General features: G+C 47.4%; 1 protein-coding gene and 1 long non-coding RNA gene across 2 annotated transcripts; one reads left to right on the plus strand and one right to left on the minus strand.

Annotated features, from left to right (window-relative positions):
- Positions 1–7,906: 7,906 nt before the first annotated feature.
- Positions 7,907–10,305, minus strand: LOC103641711 (uncharacterized abhydrolase domain-containing protein DDB_G0269086). Its single transcript, XM_008665029.4, has 3 exons — positions 9,968–10,305; positions 9,601–9,739; positions 7,907–9,404 (listed from the first exon to the last, which is right to left on the minus strand). Exons 1-3 carry the CDS (start codon positions 9,985–9,987, stop codon positions 8,004–8,006), a joined length of 1,560 nt encoding a protein of 519 aa, XP_008663251.1. The 5' UTR covers positions 9,988–10,305; the 3' UTR covers positions 7,907–8,003.
- Positions 10,306–14,165: 3,860 nt separating this feature from the next.
- On the plus strand, positions 14,166–18,724 carry LOC103641712 (uncharacterized). Its single transcript, XR_002265922.2, has 3 exons — positions 14,166–14,599; positions 14,704–14,812; positions 15,897–18,724. It is a non-coding gene; the product is annotated as an uncharacterized lncRNA (long non-coding RNA).
- The last annotated feature ends 516 nt before the right edge of the window (positions 18,725–19,240 follow it).

Here is a 19,240-nt window from a genome sequence, read left to right on the forward strand (position 1 = left end):
TCATCGACGCCACCGTGACCGCGCAATTTCTCATCGGCGTGGCGAGTTTCGCCTGGATCCGCGCCGCGCCGTGGTCAGAGACATTCGGCCTTCAATAGTCGGTATGAAATCTTCTCCAAAGCTCGCCGTCGTACCAATTTCGTTTTAAGGGCAGTAGCGCTAGGGTGGTGCACCGTAGGGATGAGATTGACCAACGCCGGTGGGGAAATCCGCCGCTGCCTTGGGCGGCGCCGCCGTCGTGATGAGCTAGAAGGGGGGAAACACCGTGGGCCCTTGGATGCGATTTGTGCGGTTCCGATTAGACCTGGGTAATACCCCTTCGCGGGTTGTAATCGGGGGCGTTGATTTGGGGATGAACGGCTCAGATCCGAAGCCAGTGTAGTCCACCACGTGACCCGCCTTGACCGTAGGATCCAGATCCTAGGGTCTGCAATGAGAACCGGCTTGCACAGTTTCTGGTTTAATCTGGGCGCTCGGTGTTTAATCCAGCGGCCAGCAGTGCTCCATACCCCTTCGGCCTGGGTATTTTTCTAATGAGCCCTCGGGTTTCCAGAGAATGAACCCGCCGTCCAGGGGCCCTGTTCCCTGTGTCTGCGGATTCTTACCCCGAGGCCCCTGCCTTTCTCTGGATTTGTGGCCTAGTCCAGAGCGTAATAGAATCAGGGAAAAGGATTATTAAATAGATTTTTAATAGGAAAATAATTACTAGAACTTTGTAAATTCATAGAAAATTCATACTAACTCCAAATTAGTCCATTCCAGTCCCTATAATTTTGTAATTTTATTCTTTATCACCTAGAGCCTCTGTTATGTCATGAAAACAGCAAGAAATTTATTTATCACTTAATCCCATTTAAAGCACATTAAACCTTTGAAAATGCATAACTTAAAATCTATAACTCAGAAAATTATGATTCCTGTTCCTAGAATTTTATTTTAATATGTAGAATATCTCTGTGTATTTTGTTTATATGTCTGGTGTAATGTTAATTTCTCTATATGCACTGTGCTTGTTTGTATTGTGGCGAGTAGAAGAGCCCGTGACCGAGGATCCTGGTGAGCAGCAGGTTGAAGTAGCTGAGCAGGAGCTCATTGAAGGCAAGTTGTGCCCTTGACCACTTTTTACCCAATAATGTTCTTTAATATCACTTATCCATGCATAGGTTAATTTTGATGGGACCCAATAGGTCACCCTAGATTGTTTATCTCATTACCTTGTTTACCCCTGAATCACTTGGGTAGTTTGCTATTGCTTTATATGGTTTTGGGATAATCATTTATCACCTCTATGTTCCAATTCTTGTTGTTATTCTGTTTATGTTCATGTTGTTATCATTAATGTTAATTGGAACATAGAGCTTAACTTGAGAACCACGTGCCACCACAAGGGTTTAATGGGACGCCCTTGGCTGACTAATTAGGAAAGCTAGTGGAAGACTACCTTACCCGAAAGGGGCAAGGGCAGTAGGGGAGAGGTCAGTGCGGGGAGGTCCCTGGTTGATTTTGCTGCGATGGCTGTCAGCCAGGAACCCTGTACTGGATCTTCCCATAAACTGTAGCGGGTTTTCGGAAGCTAGTGGAACTTTGTAAAGGCCTCGTAGTGTTGCCCTGCCGCGCTTCCTAGGTAGAGGTGTATGGGATTCATGACCCCTTGGCAGATGGGTAACATGACTTGTGGGTAAAGGGTACAACCTCTGCAGAGTGTAAAACTGGTATACTAGCCGAGCTCACGGTCATGAGCAGCTCAGGACTCTCTGATGTTTAAATTATGGAACTTAAATTCAATTTTGTCATTTGCATTGCATGGGTTTGTTATTAATTTTGTTCTATTACTTTACTTATGGTTTGGTATTTACTTACACTTAGTAACTGCTAATAAAATTTTGACCAACTACTTAAAAGCAATGCTCAGCTTTAACCCCTATCATTGATCAGCCTTACACTTCACATGAGCTCCCACCTTTGGTGAGTTCATGTCACATTATTCCCCACAACTTGTTGAGCGATGATCATGTGTGAGCTCACCCTTGCTGTCTCACACCCCCCCCCCACAGGAGATGATCAGGTGGTTCAGGAGGAGCCGCCTAACACTGAGGAGTTCGATCTGATCTAGGTGGCGTTTCCCAGTCGACATTGGCGCCGACGATCCTTAGTTCGTTTTATCTTTATTATGTTATTTTGTAATAAGTCTTCCGCTATGTAATAAATTCTCTGATGTTTTATGACATTTATCTCTATACACTCTGTTATTATATATGTTGTCTTCTTGGCGCATGTATGAGATGCACCTGGCTTTGTTCCTTAAAGCCGGGTGTTACAACCGGAGAGTCTCATCCCCCCAGCGCTTGATGGATTTGAGGTCCCATGGTTGCGCTGGCTTGTCGGAGAGAGACTGGAAGTTGGCGGTGAAACGTCGACTGAAGTCTCCCCAGTCGTCGATGCAGTGTCGGGGTAGATGTCGTAGCCACTGTAGCGCGTCTTGCCCGAGGACGATGGGCAGATACGCAGTCATGACATCCTCGGATGCCCCGGCAGCCCGAGCAGCGGTGGTGTAGACGGCCAACCAGCCCCTGGATCCTGCTTAGGTTCATATTTGTCGACATTGGATACCTTGAAGTTGGGAGGCCATTGGATGGCCCTAAGGCGCAGAGTAAGGGCAGATACTCCGCACGTGTCCTCCTGTCGTCGAGGATGTCGTCTGTCCCGGGGAGGGGAGTGGCGGTGGTGGTTCCTCGACCGTCCCCGGGTGGTTCCACCAGTTGAAGCTGTTGCCGACTCAGTTCGGGTGGCCTGGCTTTGAGTCGGGAAGCCATGATCTCGGTCATACTCCTCCCGACGGCGAATTTCGTTCTCGTGCCGCCGTTCGCGCGAAGCATTGATAGAGCTCCGCGCGTCTCGGCGACTGTTGATGGCGTGTCGCAGATCGTTCGGCGGGTGAGCGAGCGGTAGAAGATGGTTGGCTGCCTGAGTGAACAGGCGCCGGTATCCCTCGGCGTCGGGGGTCCGAGGAAGTCCGTCAGCTATCCGGGCTAGAACGCCTCCGACCTCGCTCGGCGTGTTCATAGCTCGGGCGAAGTCAGGGTTCAAGTCACGCCCGAAGAGCGGATTCTCGCGTCGTTGCCTTGCATCTTGTTCGGCTTGCTCCTGAGTCCGACGGCGATCACGTCGTCGGGAGTTCATTCGTTCCCTGAAGACGCGTTCTTCCGGAGTTTCTCCTATCTCTGAGACCTCGTCTCGCGAGACAGGCTGCTCCGGATCCCGTTCTCCAGCTGCGTGATGTCGTCGAACGTTTCTGCGTCGGTTCCTTCGTCGGCGGGATTCTCGCTGAGGCGGTTCTTCTCCGGGCGCGGTCGGTTCATCATCGGAGACGGCGGGCGACTCTGCCCTCTCGATGAAGAGGACGTTGGGGTAGAACGGTATTGCTGCCGCGGCGACTTTCTTTCCGTTCTCCTTTGAGGTCGGAGGAACGGGAAGAACGACCGGCCTCTCCCTGATCTCCTTCCTTCTCATGATCTGTGTCCATTCTTTCGTCGGGGAAGTAGACAACGGAGTCTTCCGGGTCTGCGAGCTTCTAGCTCCAGCCTCCCCGGAGACGATCTTGTTCCAAAGAGCCGGAGGTAGCGTCTTTCCAGCATTTTCGGAGTTTGTTGGAGGAGACTTCTGTTCCGGCAGATCCGCGAGGCGGTGTAGGATTCCTTCTTCGTCCGCCACGGATGAGATTGTCCCGAAGCAGAATATGGATCCGGGACGCATGGTGATCTTGCTGTGGAAGGTGACGGCCATTGAGCTAGCTTGGATCGTCGACACACCCCCCACCTGGCGCGCCAGCTGTCGGTGTTTTGGGTCCGACCGCACACCCGGGGTTGCCCCTCAAGGTGTTTTTAGGAGTAGGACGGTGTCGACGACTGTAGCAAAATGGTTCGTGCCGATCGCACGAGGGACGATGGACAAGATTTACAGGTTCGGGCCGCTTAGAAGTGCGTAATACCCTACGTCCTGGTGAGTATATGAGCGTGGTTACAAGAGGATTCTCTGGGTAGAGGGCGCAGAGAGTTTTTGTGGGTGGCTAAGTAGAACAGAGTCGATCCTTCTGAAGGGGTGCCCCCTAGGCCTTATATACTCGACCGTGGAGCAGTACATGTGATATGATAACAATAAGTAGCTAAAAAATAGTGAACCTCTTTGAGTTTATCCCTACGTAACCCTTGCCGACTTATCCTCGCATGCTGCGCTTCATGGGGGCTTCAGCGCGGGAAAGTCGGGTCTTTGTTGTGATTCATTCGTTCGACGTTGTGGGCCGTCCGGGTCTCACGTCTTCTCTTCTTTGTTGGTGGCCTTTCCCTAGGCCCACGAAAGAACGACCTTATGAATTATTGGGCCCTCGGGCCTTTCGTGAGGCCTTTTACTTCTTTAGTGGACCCAGGGGATATCTATCCCCCACACCGGATCCCTACAAAATCAAGTTTAGTCAAGATTTAAAAGGTTAATACAAACGACAAGTCTTAACTAAATTGAAGCACCTGAGGTGGAGGTGGCGGAGCATGTAATCCCCACTGAGGCATCAGCGACTAAAATTAAGGGAAAACAAATGATTGTTGTTGTGCCTGCTCTGCAAACCAAAACCGTTGCAAATAAAATATATTAGTTATAAGACCAATATCGACCGTGTTGAGAATAAATAAGACACTCACGTTCATTGCTTGTTGCGCCTGTGCGTTGTAAGCACCCATGTACTCTAATTGCTGTTGGAGGAATGTTATTTGTTGTTGCCGCAGCTCTTCACGAAACCTTTCTTGCTGCTCGCTCATAGCGTCCTCCATGCTAGTACATAGCTCCGACTACGGCTGCTACTACCACAACCCGCCTGCGACGAAGAGCCGCCACGAGAACGTAATTCCGTCGAATCGATCACACCGGTAAACATAGAATATCTTGAAAATAAGAAAATTAGCTATTCGGTCATAGTTCCAATATTATTAAAAAAATTCACAAGTTAATATCATCCATGCGTCTTTCCTCCAATAGAATGAACAACTTCAACATCGATGGTACCACATATTAATATGAAATTAATGTCTAAATACAATATACCCATAATCCCTAAACCACATATACCACTAATACATTAATGAAATCGAACTAAACAATAATAATAATCACACACACTAATCAAACAAACACAATTACAAATACATACTAATTTCGGTGGCAATTAAATAACGGCCGCCGAAAATATGGAATAAAAAACGCAAAAAATACCTTTCGATGGGGAAGAGCTTGGCGACGACGGCGGAGTGGTTGCACGAGGAGGGCTTGGCCACGGCTGGTCGACGGAAGCTTAGAACGGCGACGGACGACGGTGGCGGCTCGGGCGGCACAGGCGGCCGGCGCTGGGCGAGGGCGGGCGGGCGACGCTAGGGGCGCTGGGCGGCGCGGGGGCGGCCGGGGAGCAGCGGCGTGGGTGCTCCGCGCGGTTGGCGGCGTGGGAGCTGGGCGGCCCAGGGAGCGGCGGCGCGGTTGCTGCGGGCGGCGGTCGGTCGCGTGAGACAGAGAACAAGGAAGAAACAGAGAAAGAAGGATTCAGTCAGTCGTTTTAAAAGCTTAATTTTCGGCGGCCAGGGCTTGGCCGCCGAAAATAAGGTGCTATTTTCGGTGGTTGTGTCAGTGGCCGCCGAAAATAACCTTATTTTCGGCGGCTGTGTCAGTGACCGCCGAAAATAACCTTATTTTCGGGGGCTAGCGTCAGCCGCCGAAAATAGCACCTTATTTTCGGCGGCCAAGCCCTGGCCGCCGAAAATAAGCTTGGCCGCCGAAAATGGTGCATAGTGATGTTGTGTGGGGTGGACTGAGTCCTCTCATTAAATAATTTTTTTGTTGTTTTAAAACCCGTTTAATGTTTCTTAAAATAATTTTTACTAGCGGATTTATTACGTCGACCGCTAGTGGAAATCGATTTCCACGAGCGGTTTTCTTAACTCAACCACCAGTGGAAATCGATTTTCACTGGCGGTCCTTAGTTACCCGCCTATAAAAATAATAATTTTTACTGATCCATAGCACCGACGGTTCTAGGAAACACCAGTGAAAATACAACCGTCACTATAGAGTTTCTTTGTACTAGTGTTATCTATAGTTTTACGTCCCTATTTTTACCCAATCTATTGAAGACAGTCTAAATACCCTAGCCTCCCAACTAGTCATAAAGTGACGGCAGTGCTGCAAATCCATGTGGCAGTACTGCGTAAGCCAACAAAAAAAATAGGGTTAAAACTTTGTCTGGGGTGAGGTGTGAGAAGGTGGTTGTAAGTTGAGTAGTTTGTTAGATACTAAAGCATATTTTTCATCCCCTTTGCTAATATGACAATTTCTATACATAATTTCAAAATGTATTATATGTTGAGTTGTAAGTTGAGCAGTTTGTTGGATACTGGTAGCAGGTGCTGCAAATCTTACGATGTTGTTAGAATCCAATATAATCGTGGTCTTGAGGTGCTCTGGCTTATCTGAACCTTCGAAATTATATGTTGAGCTGTGAACTTGGTTACGCTGTGTCAGTAACGGCCGCATTGTAATTTTGCTGAGGCTTTTCTGCTCCTGCCTTCTATGGCCTGCTGTGGTGTCGATGTGCCCGGTTCACCTTTCGGCGGCAAGCCGGTTATGTGTGACTGTGTCCAGCCCGTCTCGTCGCCGAGCCGACAGGAGGCAGGCCGGCAAACCGCTGAGTAGCAGCGCGAGAAGGCTGCATGCATGCACTTGTCACCCATACATAGAAAGAAAGAAAAAAACAAGGCTGCAGTTCGTTTAAAAAGACTCGAAAGTGGCGTCCTTTTACCCGTGCAGCCTTGACTGATCTCCCATCCGGCTGTTTCTTGTAGCAGTAGGGGAGGGGGAGTTCTATGACCATGATGCTGCCATTGGCTGGGAGGGCTTTTCTTGTAGCAGTAGGGGAGTGGCACTTTGACCAGGCGTCCAAGAGAGAGACATGGACTGCTAGCCCAAAGTACAAGGCTCTTTCGGAATGGGCCTGGCTAGGACCACGTCTGCTGGATGCTGGTGGTGAAGCGCAAAGCTTTGTTTGTTCTTTTTCAATGCTTCTTTTTTTTCCTTCTTCTTCTCCCCCTCAGCTTCCGTCTGAAGAAAGAAGGTCTGTGACACCAAGAGGATCCACGTCACAGAGAGATCTCAGCCGCTGATTGATTCAGCGGTGTATATATGTATCTTTCTTTACGTACAGGCAGCAGTCGGCAGTCGGCTGCAAAGTGGCAAGATGCCATATGTTCTCGCCCTAGGCGATTGAGTAGATCGTCGAAGCTGACGCCGAAAGGAGCTCATCTTTTACTTCGCGCTGCAGCAGGCACCCAAGGCACGAAAGCTTAACTCGCTCGTTCTTCTACGTTCAGGGGCCATGCGCCGTGATCACTATTTCAGGCACAAGTGAGCACCGGTGCCTTTTGCAATCTCGGAAGTGGCCAAAGAGGAGTTTTTTTTTAAAGATGAAATCCTAAGGAAAGGCCTTGATACTAGATGGCTTGCTTGCCTCATCTAAAGAAGCGTGGAGAAACAATGAGAAGCCTGCTCTCTCTCTCTCTCTCTGTTAGGTTACAAATTACAATTTGAAGGTTCAGAGCAAACGCCTTCGGTGCGTGATAGCGAACATGCCGTCCTAATTAAACATCTGCACTTACAAAATTATGGCCGCCTCAGCGAAAGTTGACTTCCCGTTATTATGGTTCTAGAGGTTTTAAGAGTCAAAAAAAAGGTTACACGGAAACGTACGTACCCCAAAAGTCGCCTACGAATCTTGGCATTGTGTTGTGTCAGCCATATTATGTGACTATAGACTGTTGAGCTGGCAGCATGAAAATGTGCCAGGTTCTGGACACGATTGGAATTTCAACTCCAACTCTGATCCGAAAACTTCTCATTTCTTGTGTATTCAGACGAAAAGAACAGGGCTACAAAGCAGTATATCGACGGGGAGAGAAGGGGAAAAACAAAAGAATTTAGAGTGTGTGCACTGGCGCTAAATTATTCGGCTTGTAGAAGCTTTTCCTCCGGAACAGATCGCCGAACTTGCGGAGTATCGGCCTCTTCTTGCGCTTCACGTGGTCGAAGTCCAACTCGTCGTCCAGGTCCACCGCCGCCGCGTCCGCCGCGGACTTGAGGTCGGCGACGTTGCTGAGCGACGCGAACACCCGCTCCTTGGGGTTCTGGCTCCCCATCCGCGCCGACTGCGAGAACCTCCGGCTGCCCGCCGGCGTCCGCGGCTTGTCTGCATGCACCAACCGCTGCGGCGGCGTCGGCCCGTTGCTGCTGCCGTTTAGCACGCGCTGGTCGAAGCCGCGGTCCGGCGCGGCGGCGGACGCGGGCGTGCTGCACGCCGTCGTCGTCGTGGTGGCGGCGAGGAGGGTGTTGAGCTCCTTGAGGCTGCCCTGCGCGGCGGCCTCGCTGACCCTGACGCAGTCGTACTCCTGGCGGAGGCTCCGCAGCGCGCTCTCCTTATCCGCGACGGCGTCGTTGAGGCGCGCGTTGTCGGCCCTGGCGAGCTCGAGCGAGTCCCGGACAGCGCTGGCCTCGGCCACGGCCTGCTTGAGGACGTCCCGGAGGCGCGCGTTCTCGTCGCGGATGACGCGCTGCGACTCGACCAGCTTGGTGTTGTCCCGCCGCGCCCGCCCTGCCTCCTCCTCGGCCGCGCGCACGCAGTCGAGGAGCACGCGCTCCTTGTCGCCCCACGCCGCCGCGCACTCGTCGGCCTCGAGCCTGGACCGGTCGCGCTCGGCGGACGCGGCGGCCAGGGCCGCGCGCAGCCGCCGGACCTCGGCGCTGGCCGCCTCCACCTCGGCCTGCGCCTCGGAGAGCCAGGCCTTCACCTGCTTGGCCTCCATGGTCACGTCGGCGAGCGCCACGGAGACGTCCTCCAGCGCCTTGCGGCTCCTCTCCTCGCCCTGCGTCGCCGCCCGCAGCTCGCCGCGCAGGGCCCTGATCTCGTCGTCCGCGCCGCCGAACATGAGGTCCTTGACGCTCCGCGGCTGCTCCGCGCCGCCGCCGCCGCCGCCACGCCGGGAGGACGCGGACGCGGACTCGAGGGTCTTGTTAGCCTGCTGCAGCGTGGCGATCTCCAGCCTGGCCTCCTCGAGCGAGATCTTGGTCTGCTCCAGCTGCTTGGTCTGGTATATCAGCGACTCCAGCATCTTGCGCTCCGACTCCTTGGACTTGTCCACCTCCCGCTCCAGAAGCTGCACCTTCTCCGCGACACCCTTGGCGGCGCCGTCCTCGCTGTGCTGCCTCAGCTCCTCGAGCTCCCTCACGGCCCGCGCCTTCTCCTCCCGCTCCCGCCGGAGCTCCTCCTCCAGCTGCGCCACCCGCTGCTGCATGGCGCCCACGCCGCCAACGCCGCGCCGCCTCTGCCGAACAGCAGGCCAGGAGCCGCCGCGGTTAGAAACAACGAGTTAATAATAATGTCGTTAATAAATATATGCCCGCGCCCCTGATCGGTGATCACTCCATTCCAAAGCCGTCGGCTTCGTGCGTACTGCGTAACGTAGCGCGAGAGATGGGCTGGGAACAAAAGTCAGGGCAGGGCAGGAGGCAGGACAGTACCTCCGGTGACGGGAACGCCTTGTTGGAACCGCCGGCGGCGGGTGAGCGGCTGCGCTGGAGGCGAGGGGACGGCTTGCGGTCTCTGGAAACGGACGAGGCGGTGGCGGTACCCCTGAGCCCGGCCTCGAAGGAGCCGGATCTGCGAGGCGGATCCCAGAGCTCATGAAACCGTATCGACGGACTAAATAGTCAAACAAGAAAAGAACGCACAGGGAGTGGCAACGGCGAGATCCCCGACCCCGACCCCAAGCCGAGCTGGAAAAGAAGGATCTATAGACGTGCGTGGCCGTGGCGTGGGCGCGCGGGCGGGGCCGCCACTGCAATGCAAACCCAGCCAAGGCAGTCAGGGTCTCGGCTGAACTCTCACCTCGGCCTGGCGGACAGCATCTCGGGCAACGCGGCGGGCGGCGCGGACTCCGAGGCCGGGAAAAGAAATCAGTGTCAGAGGGGGAACCGAATAGAAGGAGGTCCTGCGCAATTAATACCAGGCCACAGCCGAGGACGGGGTCGGTCGGGCGGTGCTGTGGCCTGTGGGAAAACAAACGGAGCCGGCTTGGAATTGTTTATCGTGCGCGTCGTCGCGGGCGAGGGCCGCAAATGGCGGGTCGTGGACTCTCGTGGGCAGGAGCGGCGGGAGAAGGGTCGTGCGTTTGGAGCCTGGCGCCCAAGGCCGAGCTGAGAGGGAGGGACTAGGGAGGGACGGCTCGGACACGGACACAGATCGTGCACTGGGGCTGTGGCCGTCTGTTGTGTATGTGTGCCGGCGCGCGGCGCCGCCGGAGGGCCCCCGTCGTGTGCGTGGGGGTTGCCTGCCGGCTGCCGACCGGCGCGTCGAGTCCCGGGGCGGTGTCCCTCCGTCTGCGTGCGCCGGGGAACTGTGGATTCGGTGGGGGTGGGGCCGTGGGGGCTGCGGAGTGCGGAAACAAGAAAAAAATCCCGTTGAAGCTGCGGCCCGTTTCAGGAGCGTGGGACGGATCGCGCGCCGGTGAACCGGTGATGAGCCGGCGGCGGCAAACCCGGCTGCTGATCGTTGATTGCTGAACGGGGTAGCCAGGTCCGAGTTTTTTTAAAAAAAAAAACGGTCAAACCATCTCCAAAAGCCAGCTAGGCCGACTTTCTATTGCCGCACCGGCTACAGTGCTTGCCTCTCGCGAAACCTGTCCATTTGACTAATAAGAGAAACAATAGTTACAACAACGAGTAGACGGGCTATAACGGTAAGCGCATGGATAGTTTGGAGCATAAAGCACGAGCCAAGTGATGGCACAATATTTACGTTCAAGGTTCGGTTGCTTGTTGGCAACCTACGTCCTTGTTATGCCAAGTCCAAACTAAGGTGACTCACGCGCTGCTAGGCGTTACAAGCATAGCCAACCAACAAGGACGTCATAAGAAGCATGCCAACGAGTCACTCCAGCAAGCTACGATATTACTAGACTTGGTCTTTGCAAATCTTCCCGTAGAGATGAGCGCAAGGGTCCCTTACAATTCACGAAATCACTTAGGGCTCAGGGGATACGTCCTCCAGACACGCTGCACGCACCCGAACGACCGAAACGACCGGAACCAACCTATGGAACGATAGTGTTTGCTAGAGAGAAAAAAACAAGACATGAACACAATCAGAATTGAGAAAACTTTACAAGAAAAGACCTCGATCTGAGTCTTTACATCTCAACAGGTGTCTCAAGGGCTACTGGCGTGTAGAGATACCCTAAGACAACCCAACAACAGACACACTCTAGGATAACAGCCCCACCTAACGTGTCCCCTCGACTAGGGCGGTCCATGACTAAAGCAGTCCCACCTTGTAACCTCGACCAGGTTGAACGTATCTAGAGCTCCCTTGACATTGTCACCCCAACCAGGTAGGACCCAGCCATAGCGATCCCGACCAGGTTGGCCCTAACCTCGGTCATCCCAAGTCATCCTGACTTAGTCGCTCCGACCAGATCGGCCCTGACCCCAGCCGTTTACTCACCTTGAGCAGCCCTGACCTGGTCACTCGAACCAGACCGGCATCAACCTCAGTCGCTCTTAGCTGGGCCAGCCTAGGTCGTACACTCCTGATAAGACTCTACAGTACCACAACCTAGAGATAACATGAACCTCTGAAAAAGGCAGGTACAATATGAAGGACTCCGAAGACACTCGTGTCTAACCACGCGTCTCTCTGAAGGACAATAAGGACTTGAGTCATGGCAGGCTTCGCCACACATGTAAGGCAGATTGACACCCCAAACAAGACATAAGCAAAAATAGGGAACTTCAAGGTGAACCACCCATACGACTCCTAAAGGGATGCCACCTTACAAAGCCTTGGACTCCCCTCTGCAAGACCCAACTGCCCCCTAGTTCGGTTAGGACAGGAGTGATAGGACATTAGAGCTGGACATGCCAACGTTGACATGCCTTCGGAAGCACAAGAGACAACATACAACCCAAAGGCAGGAAATGCCACACCCCATCAATTTCTTCATGTAACAATGGCTACCCGATCCCTCAACCATATAAAGGGGATGAGGCCTCCTAAAGGAACTCGAGCGAACTTGGCCTACAAGCCAACTTAACATTCAGGCATTCCTTCACCCGATCTAGTTACTCGTAGAAACACAGGCATGAGAGCCTAGGCTTTGCCTTGTAACACGATCAAACATAAAAAAAGACTTCAACACTATACTGGACGTAGGGGACTTTCCCAACACTACTAGAAATATGCTTATTTAAGACGCACATTTTAAGACGAATATTTGTGCATTTTATAAAAGCGTCTTTTATTATATGGCGATGTGTAAGATAAGACGGTTTTTTGGAGATCCGTCTCTAATAAAGAAGTGTTTTGAGACAGTTACATCATAAGAAATGTCTTATATTAATTTAAGACAGATTGTTATTGAAAATTGTCTTAAATAAATATACCTCTTGAGTCATTAACATTGGAAGAATTGTCTTAGATTTTGGTTACTATATTAGACACTTCTGTATATGAAACCATCTCAAATAAAGATATTATTAGAGTCGTCTAGACTATACGGACTGTCTTAGATGTTAGTGAGTATACTAGACACTTCTAAATATGAAACCATCTCGTGTGATATTTCTGATAAGAAGTATTGTGAGAAAACGTAGTAAATAATGAATTTGTCTTAGTTTGATGATATACATAATATAAAATTTAAAACTTATCTGTGCAGCTTGACATAGATGGTAAAATAGACCCATATGTGATCCAATCATTAATGCGTCACGCATAAGACCTAAATCGTCATTTTGCTTTAATTTCTATCATTTACGTACCTAAAGGTATACCAATTCTATACTGAATATATCAATACTTTACATTTACATTTTCAAACTTAAAAACTTGGCCACTTCTCTCAACTCTAGATCTCACTGCTGCGTCGTAGCGCTAGTGCCGCCGCCCGCTCACCCTCATCCCCCAGGCCTCCACTTCTCCGATTGGGGCGACTTCATGGCGAGCGGGCATAGATCCGACATGGGCGCCTCTGCTCCGACGACCGCTGTAACACCCCAGGTGTTTATCGTCTACTCGACCACGAGTGCGGACGTTAACACGTAATAGCTGTGAATCTAAAGGTCACTAAATTTTAATCATCTTCGTCTATCACGATTTTGATCTCGTGTCTGTCTCAATTTGTTTAAATTGTCCAAATTTATTTTGCAAAAAAATCAGACTTTAGTAATCTTCCAAAACATTGAATCCAATATCGTTTGGGTTGAGCCATCGACGCCTTGCCCCAAACTCTAAATTCTTGAAATCGGATCTGGTTCCTAAACTTGGTTTCAAATTCTTTCACGCTTGAGTTACACGTGTCTCTCTGTGGCCTGGCATCGTGGCGCGTGGCTGGTGCTGACCGGTGCCTGGACAGTGCACAACCTCTCGCCCAGACGTCGATTCCGAAAGGATCACAATTTCGATGTTGTATCAATCTCGCGTATTTATTTTGTGAAATATCGAGCCTTGTGTCTGTTTAAAATTTATCGATTAAGTGAATACGAATTTGGAACCTCGACCCACTCTTGTGATTTTTGACCCGAGTAAATTTTATTAGATACTCAGCAACAAGAGTGTTGGTGCGAGATTAAATCGGACCGAGATAACTAGAACCGAACTGAGTACTCGTAATTAATCTGTTCCACTGTCTATAATTATAGAACCCGAAAATACCTACCAGTGTTAGCGTAGTCTAAAAATATTAAAATTTATATTGTTTTAATGGGTCTGTTTACATATCGCGCGGATTTAATCTGAGAACTTAATTATTTGTGTAGTCTTTTGTAACGAAAATTGGAGAAGGAAAAACCTGAATTATCTTTATTCTTCCCATCGCCTAACTCTCTCCCTTTTTCTCTCTATTGATTTATCTCTAATCGGTGCACAAGCTACTAGAACAGATTCCCCACGGCCCACGTCTCCCTAAGGTCTTGTTCGTTTGTATCGGATTGTTGGGTCGGAATGGTTACGAGCCGGATTGCTTCTCTAATTTACATAAACTTAGATAAGTCGGAATGATTCCGGGTGCAATCCGATGTAAACGAACAAGGCCTAATTCTCTCCTCACACGACGACCTCCATTTTTTTTCCCTGGTCGCCCACTTCCCTGGTGCTCGCCCTTGCACTTCCCTGGCCGGCGCCTCTCCATGGTCGAGCTCACCCCTGCAGGGAGCCCCTCCCATGGCGCCTAGTCCTCTCCCCATGTCGAGCTCGCCCAACCAATCGTCTCCATCGCAGGTGCTGTGTTCCCCTTCCCTTTCCTCAAGTTTGGTCCTCGGCGCCCAAGCTTCTATGTCCCTACAGCACGCACGCCGTTGCCCCTACCCCCATGGTCGGCCGACCTCGTCAGTGAGCCCCTGGCGCTACCCTGCAACTCGCCCTCAAGCCTAGGGTCTCACTGTTTTCCTTTGCCCCACGCGGATGCTGTAGCCGGGCTATGTCTCTCCCTGTCGTAGCAGCCCGCAAATGTTTTGTTCGTCGCCGGTGAGAGCTGATGTTTGTTCTCTTTTTAATTCGTATTGTCATCCTTTTCCGTATTATGATTATGTATGTTTATGCATATAAAATATGTGGAGTAAAAACCCTAGGTTTGTCGTGGAAGAGGAAAGTCCATTTGGCGCGCTCTAGGTGTTTGGCAAAAAGCTTAAACCAGAAATCGTCATCGCCCTTACACATATTGATTTGGTTTATGACATGGTGAGCCCCGTCACTATCCTTGCAAATTAATTTGGTGAATGGATGATTAGATGTTTGTGTCGGTGATGCTCTCATGATTACCAAGTATGGTTTTATAGGTTCGATGTTGTGATTTTGGGGAACTAAAATATTGCGTAGGATGAGTTTAGAATTTATATCGATTATCCGACAGGTCCTATTAGTCTTGTTGTGCTGATTGTGTTGAGGTGTTGAAGTCAATGATTTGCTTTAGGAGTCACCCAATCCATATTAGTGGTAAAATATGCAAGTGAGCCTCTTCTGGGGTAAGTAATATATATATATATATATATATATATATATATATATATATATATATATATATATATAGAGAGAGAGAGAGAGAGAGAGAGAGCATGATCATGTGAAATTTGTGTCTTAATCGTGATTGGTTATCACCTATCACTCATAAAAATACTAGTCCAAAACTGAATGTTTCCATATAGTGTTAAAATAATATCTATTATCTAATTAAAAGTAGAACTAGTAAATAATTAGAAAAGATTGAGTTCATGTATGTTTCTTGGAAAGCTTGGATTGTGCTTTGATGTAACTAGAAGTTCTATGACTAAGTATGATAATGTAGGGCTGAGTAGTAGTGGTCCTCCTCGTAATCTTGTTTAGGTAATCAATTTAAATCTGATTCTACGATTAATGTGACAATGGCAACATGATCATTTGCTTCAAAGAGCGATGGATGCTTGTATTGATGAATAAATCTCCTATTAATATGTTTTGATTGAAGTACTTTGGTTGATGTCTAAGATACACAGGTTTTATGTTTCTTCAGTCAGATATCATACACGAGTACAAATGAGATTAATGGTAAATGCATAAGGATAGAGTGATGTCTGGTTATTGTGGTACAATATTGTTAACTTACTTCACGCTGTATAAATATATACAATACAGTTTTAGCTGAGTCCTGTATCTGAACAAGACATGCCTTACAACAAATTATTTATTGTTTTGTCATGCTACCTGAAAATGTGGTATTGAAGTGCTTTGAAGGACTCCATCTTTTTTGACTGATTGTTGTTCCTTTTTCTCCCTTTCTAAAATCTAGATTGGATAGGAGCTCCGAACGCGAGCCATAGACGGGAGTTGATGCCACTGGGCGATGGATGGTCGCATCCTCAGGACCTCGGCGTGCAACAGCAGTGGTAAGAACTCGCCCCCTTCCTCTCCGGTGGTAGTCTCACGATCTTCCTCCGCTGCCATTGAACTTTAAAATGAGAACCAAAAGCACACGGTTTCTGGCCTCCCTATTAGGGGATTCCACGGAGGGACTCCTCTCAGGGATAAACCAAGTGGTATGTGCCTTGCTTGCATTTCGTTTTGTCCCATTTTTAAAATTGAAACGAACAAACTGAGCCTTTTGTCATCTAAAATTTGTCTTGATTTTTTCCTAAAATTTACACGCAGTTTGGTGCTCAGCCCTGAAGCTTTTTGTCATCTATAATATCTTCCTCGCCCTCGCAATATGTTCTGGTCTAGATTGTGGTCATTCCTTGCAGCAAACTAAGACTAATTACTTTTTCCTTCTTTACACGTGACCTTTCAAGAACACTTAAATATGTTTTGGACACTTAAATCAGTTGTGTGGTTACTTAACTGCTATTGTTCTTACTTTGATTTTTTTGGTTGCTCATGGAGTCATGGTGCATATGCTCATGTTTGCAGGCTGTCATTTTTCTCATCGCCTACTTCAATATCCTACAACATTAGCAGGTTAGTTAAAGGTTTTTAATGTGCTAATCTTTTCTTTTTGCAAATAGAGACTGCTCTAAAATAAATGATGGCTTATGTTTTCATTTCATTTGTTGAACTCGTATATTCCTCATCTGTCCTGTACCTGAATGTTATTTGTTTCCGTAATTATCACATTTCTCATCTGAAGTGATAGTTGTGCTGCAAATAGTCTCAGGATTACTTGATGATTGTATACCAAAATGTTATATGGTGCCCTATTTCGTTTTTACGTTACCTGCTGACCATTCAATATTTATAATTTAAGGTTAAGCACATGGATCAATTTTTCTAAAGCTTATTTCAGTTATAATCTTTGTTGCAGTAGTCTATACACACTCAAATAAGAATTACATTTTGATTTTGCTATTTCAGTACCTTGCTTTTTACTTCACAAGAAAAGGTTGGCCGAGGTCCCTCCTCTAGCGCAAGGATTTCTACTGCAATGATTGCAACACACATAGGTAAGAGACGTTCTATGCTCATCTCCTCTCTACTTCCTGTTGCTTCAGGTTTTGCCCAGATGGATGCATATTGTGTATTTGAATTGGATCAGGAGTGATTCAAATTCTAAGTATTATTAGTAAGTCTCTGTAATATTGTACGCTTATGGGCTCTTCTTTTGGGCAACAAAGCAAAGAACAGTGGAGCAAGGTCCTTAATTTTCGTTGCACGTTGGAGATGGATTCAATTGAGCGACAAATCTTAACCCAAGTCAGAAGGCAATGACCACCATTAATTTCTTTTCTTCTCCTAACAAAAGAATCTTCTACGAATCTTACCAATTTCTATGATGACCCATGGAGGGAGATCAACTGCCATAACAAGATAGACCATCATAGAGCTGAGAACAAAATGCACTATAGCTTTTTGACCAACCCGATTCATTAACTCAGACTTCCAATTTTGAAGGTGATCTGCAATCTTGTTCTCTACATAAAAACAGGATTACATTGATTCAACTCTGATCTGGTGTTTGGCATTTGTTTTCCCTCTATATTAGTTTCTCATTATTATATTTGTATAGATTCATATTCTTGAGACTAACCTAATCAGCATTCTTTACATAATAATATTATAAGGAGGATTAATTTCATATACAATACTATATATAATGAGATGAATCATTTGGCCTTACGATATGTGTAAGAAATAATGCTTCGATAATTGGTAGCCTATCAAGAGTTTCATAAGTGTAGAACAAATTTTTTGGCTGTTAACATATTGTATAACATTTGATGTCGTAATTTGTTTTGGAAGAAAATTTAATCTCAACTTAAAATTTTTTACCGACAGGTTTATGGTCTTTTAATATCTACAAGTTGTGGAAACTGAGATCATTGTAACTCAAATGAGAGCTTGGCATTTAGCACATAGACGCCACTAGAACCAATCTGGAATTACTGTGAGATAATTTTATATCTTGTTCTGTAAGTTGGAGAATTAATAGCTAGCTAGCATATGCTTCCTTAATGATGTTTTTTTCCATGCATCTTCATATTACCAAACCCTTTTCTTGCAGGAAAAACGGATATAGAGTGATAAAAGGCATTAATCTAAGTACTACATAAATGTACTACTTGTATTTTTTAATAATCAATGCTTCAAAAGTCTATATACATGCTGACTGGTGTCAGGGTTTTTCCATTATTGTAAGTTTGTTACAAGCAAGTGCTTTCCCTCACACAACTTCACCTTTTCTTTGCATGTTTATTACTTTTGTTTGCTGGTTTTGACTTACAGCGAATTGTGTATGCAACTACTGTGGCATATCAGTGACCTTCCGAGAAGATACAATGGCGTTGTTAGTAGTAACGCTGCTTGATTTCTATAGTTGGAGTCATCAAACAACTAACATTTGCACTTGAACTGTTTGGTGAAATGCTTGGGAGAAAGAGGTCAGCAAGAATGGAGTCATGGAACATCGGCAGGAGGGGAGCAGCAGTGGCAACCGATGTATCCCTTGAACAATCTGGTTTTGACAAGATGCAAATCAATCTAGTGTACACTGTATTCCACACTCGCACAGATTGTTTGGCTAATTACAAGATTATCTCAATGTTTTGGTTTGGATTTAAGAGTATACTTATGTATGAAATATTGACTGGTACTCATCTATATTATATTAATTATCTTATTATTAAATATATATGTCTGTGTATTTCTCTTTCAAATTATTATAATGTGGAATCTCAAAAATGAATATAAATTGAAGAATCTCAAAAATGAATATAAATTAAAGAATATATAGTAATTTAAGTTAATTTGTTTAAATCTTATTAAGACGGTTCCAAAAATGTCCAATATCGGTCTTCTAAATAAGACGATTTTCAAAATGTCCAATATATGTCACCTAAATAAGACGGTTTTCATATCGCAAGTGTTTATTATTATAGAATATTTTAGACAGTTTACTAAATAACTTATGACTTAAAATGTTCGTATACTCGACGGTTGTTTAGAAAAAGTGCCTTACATAAAACATAATTCAAGACAGGATATTGGACAAAATGACTTAAACAAATACCTTTTTTGGACGGTTATAAACTAAAAACGTCTTATATAATATCATTTTAAGATGGTTTGCAACCGTCTTAAATGTGGGACATCTTTTGCGACTCCATCAAATTTGGACACTTGAGAAACGTCTTAATAAGTGAA

Source organism: Zea mays, chromosome 10 (genome assembly GCF_902167145.1).
Source record: "Zea mays cultivar B73 chromosome 10, Zm-B73-REFERENCE-NAM-5.0, whole genome shotgun sequence".
NCBI lineage: Eukaryota > Viridiplantae > Streptophyta > Magnoliopsida > Poales > Poaceae > Zea > Zea mays.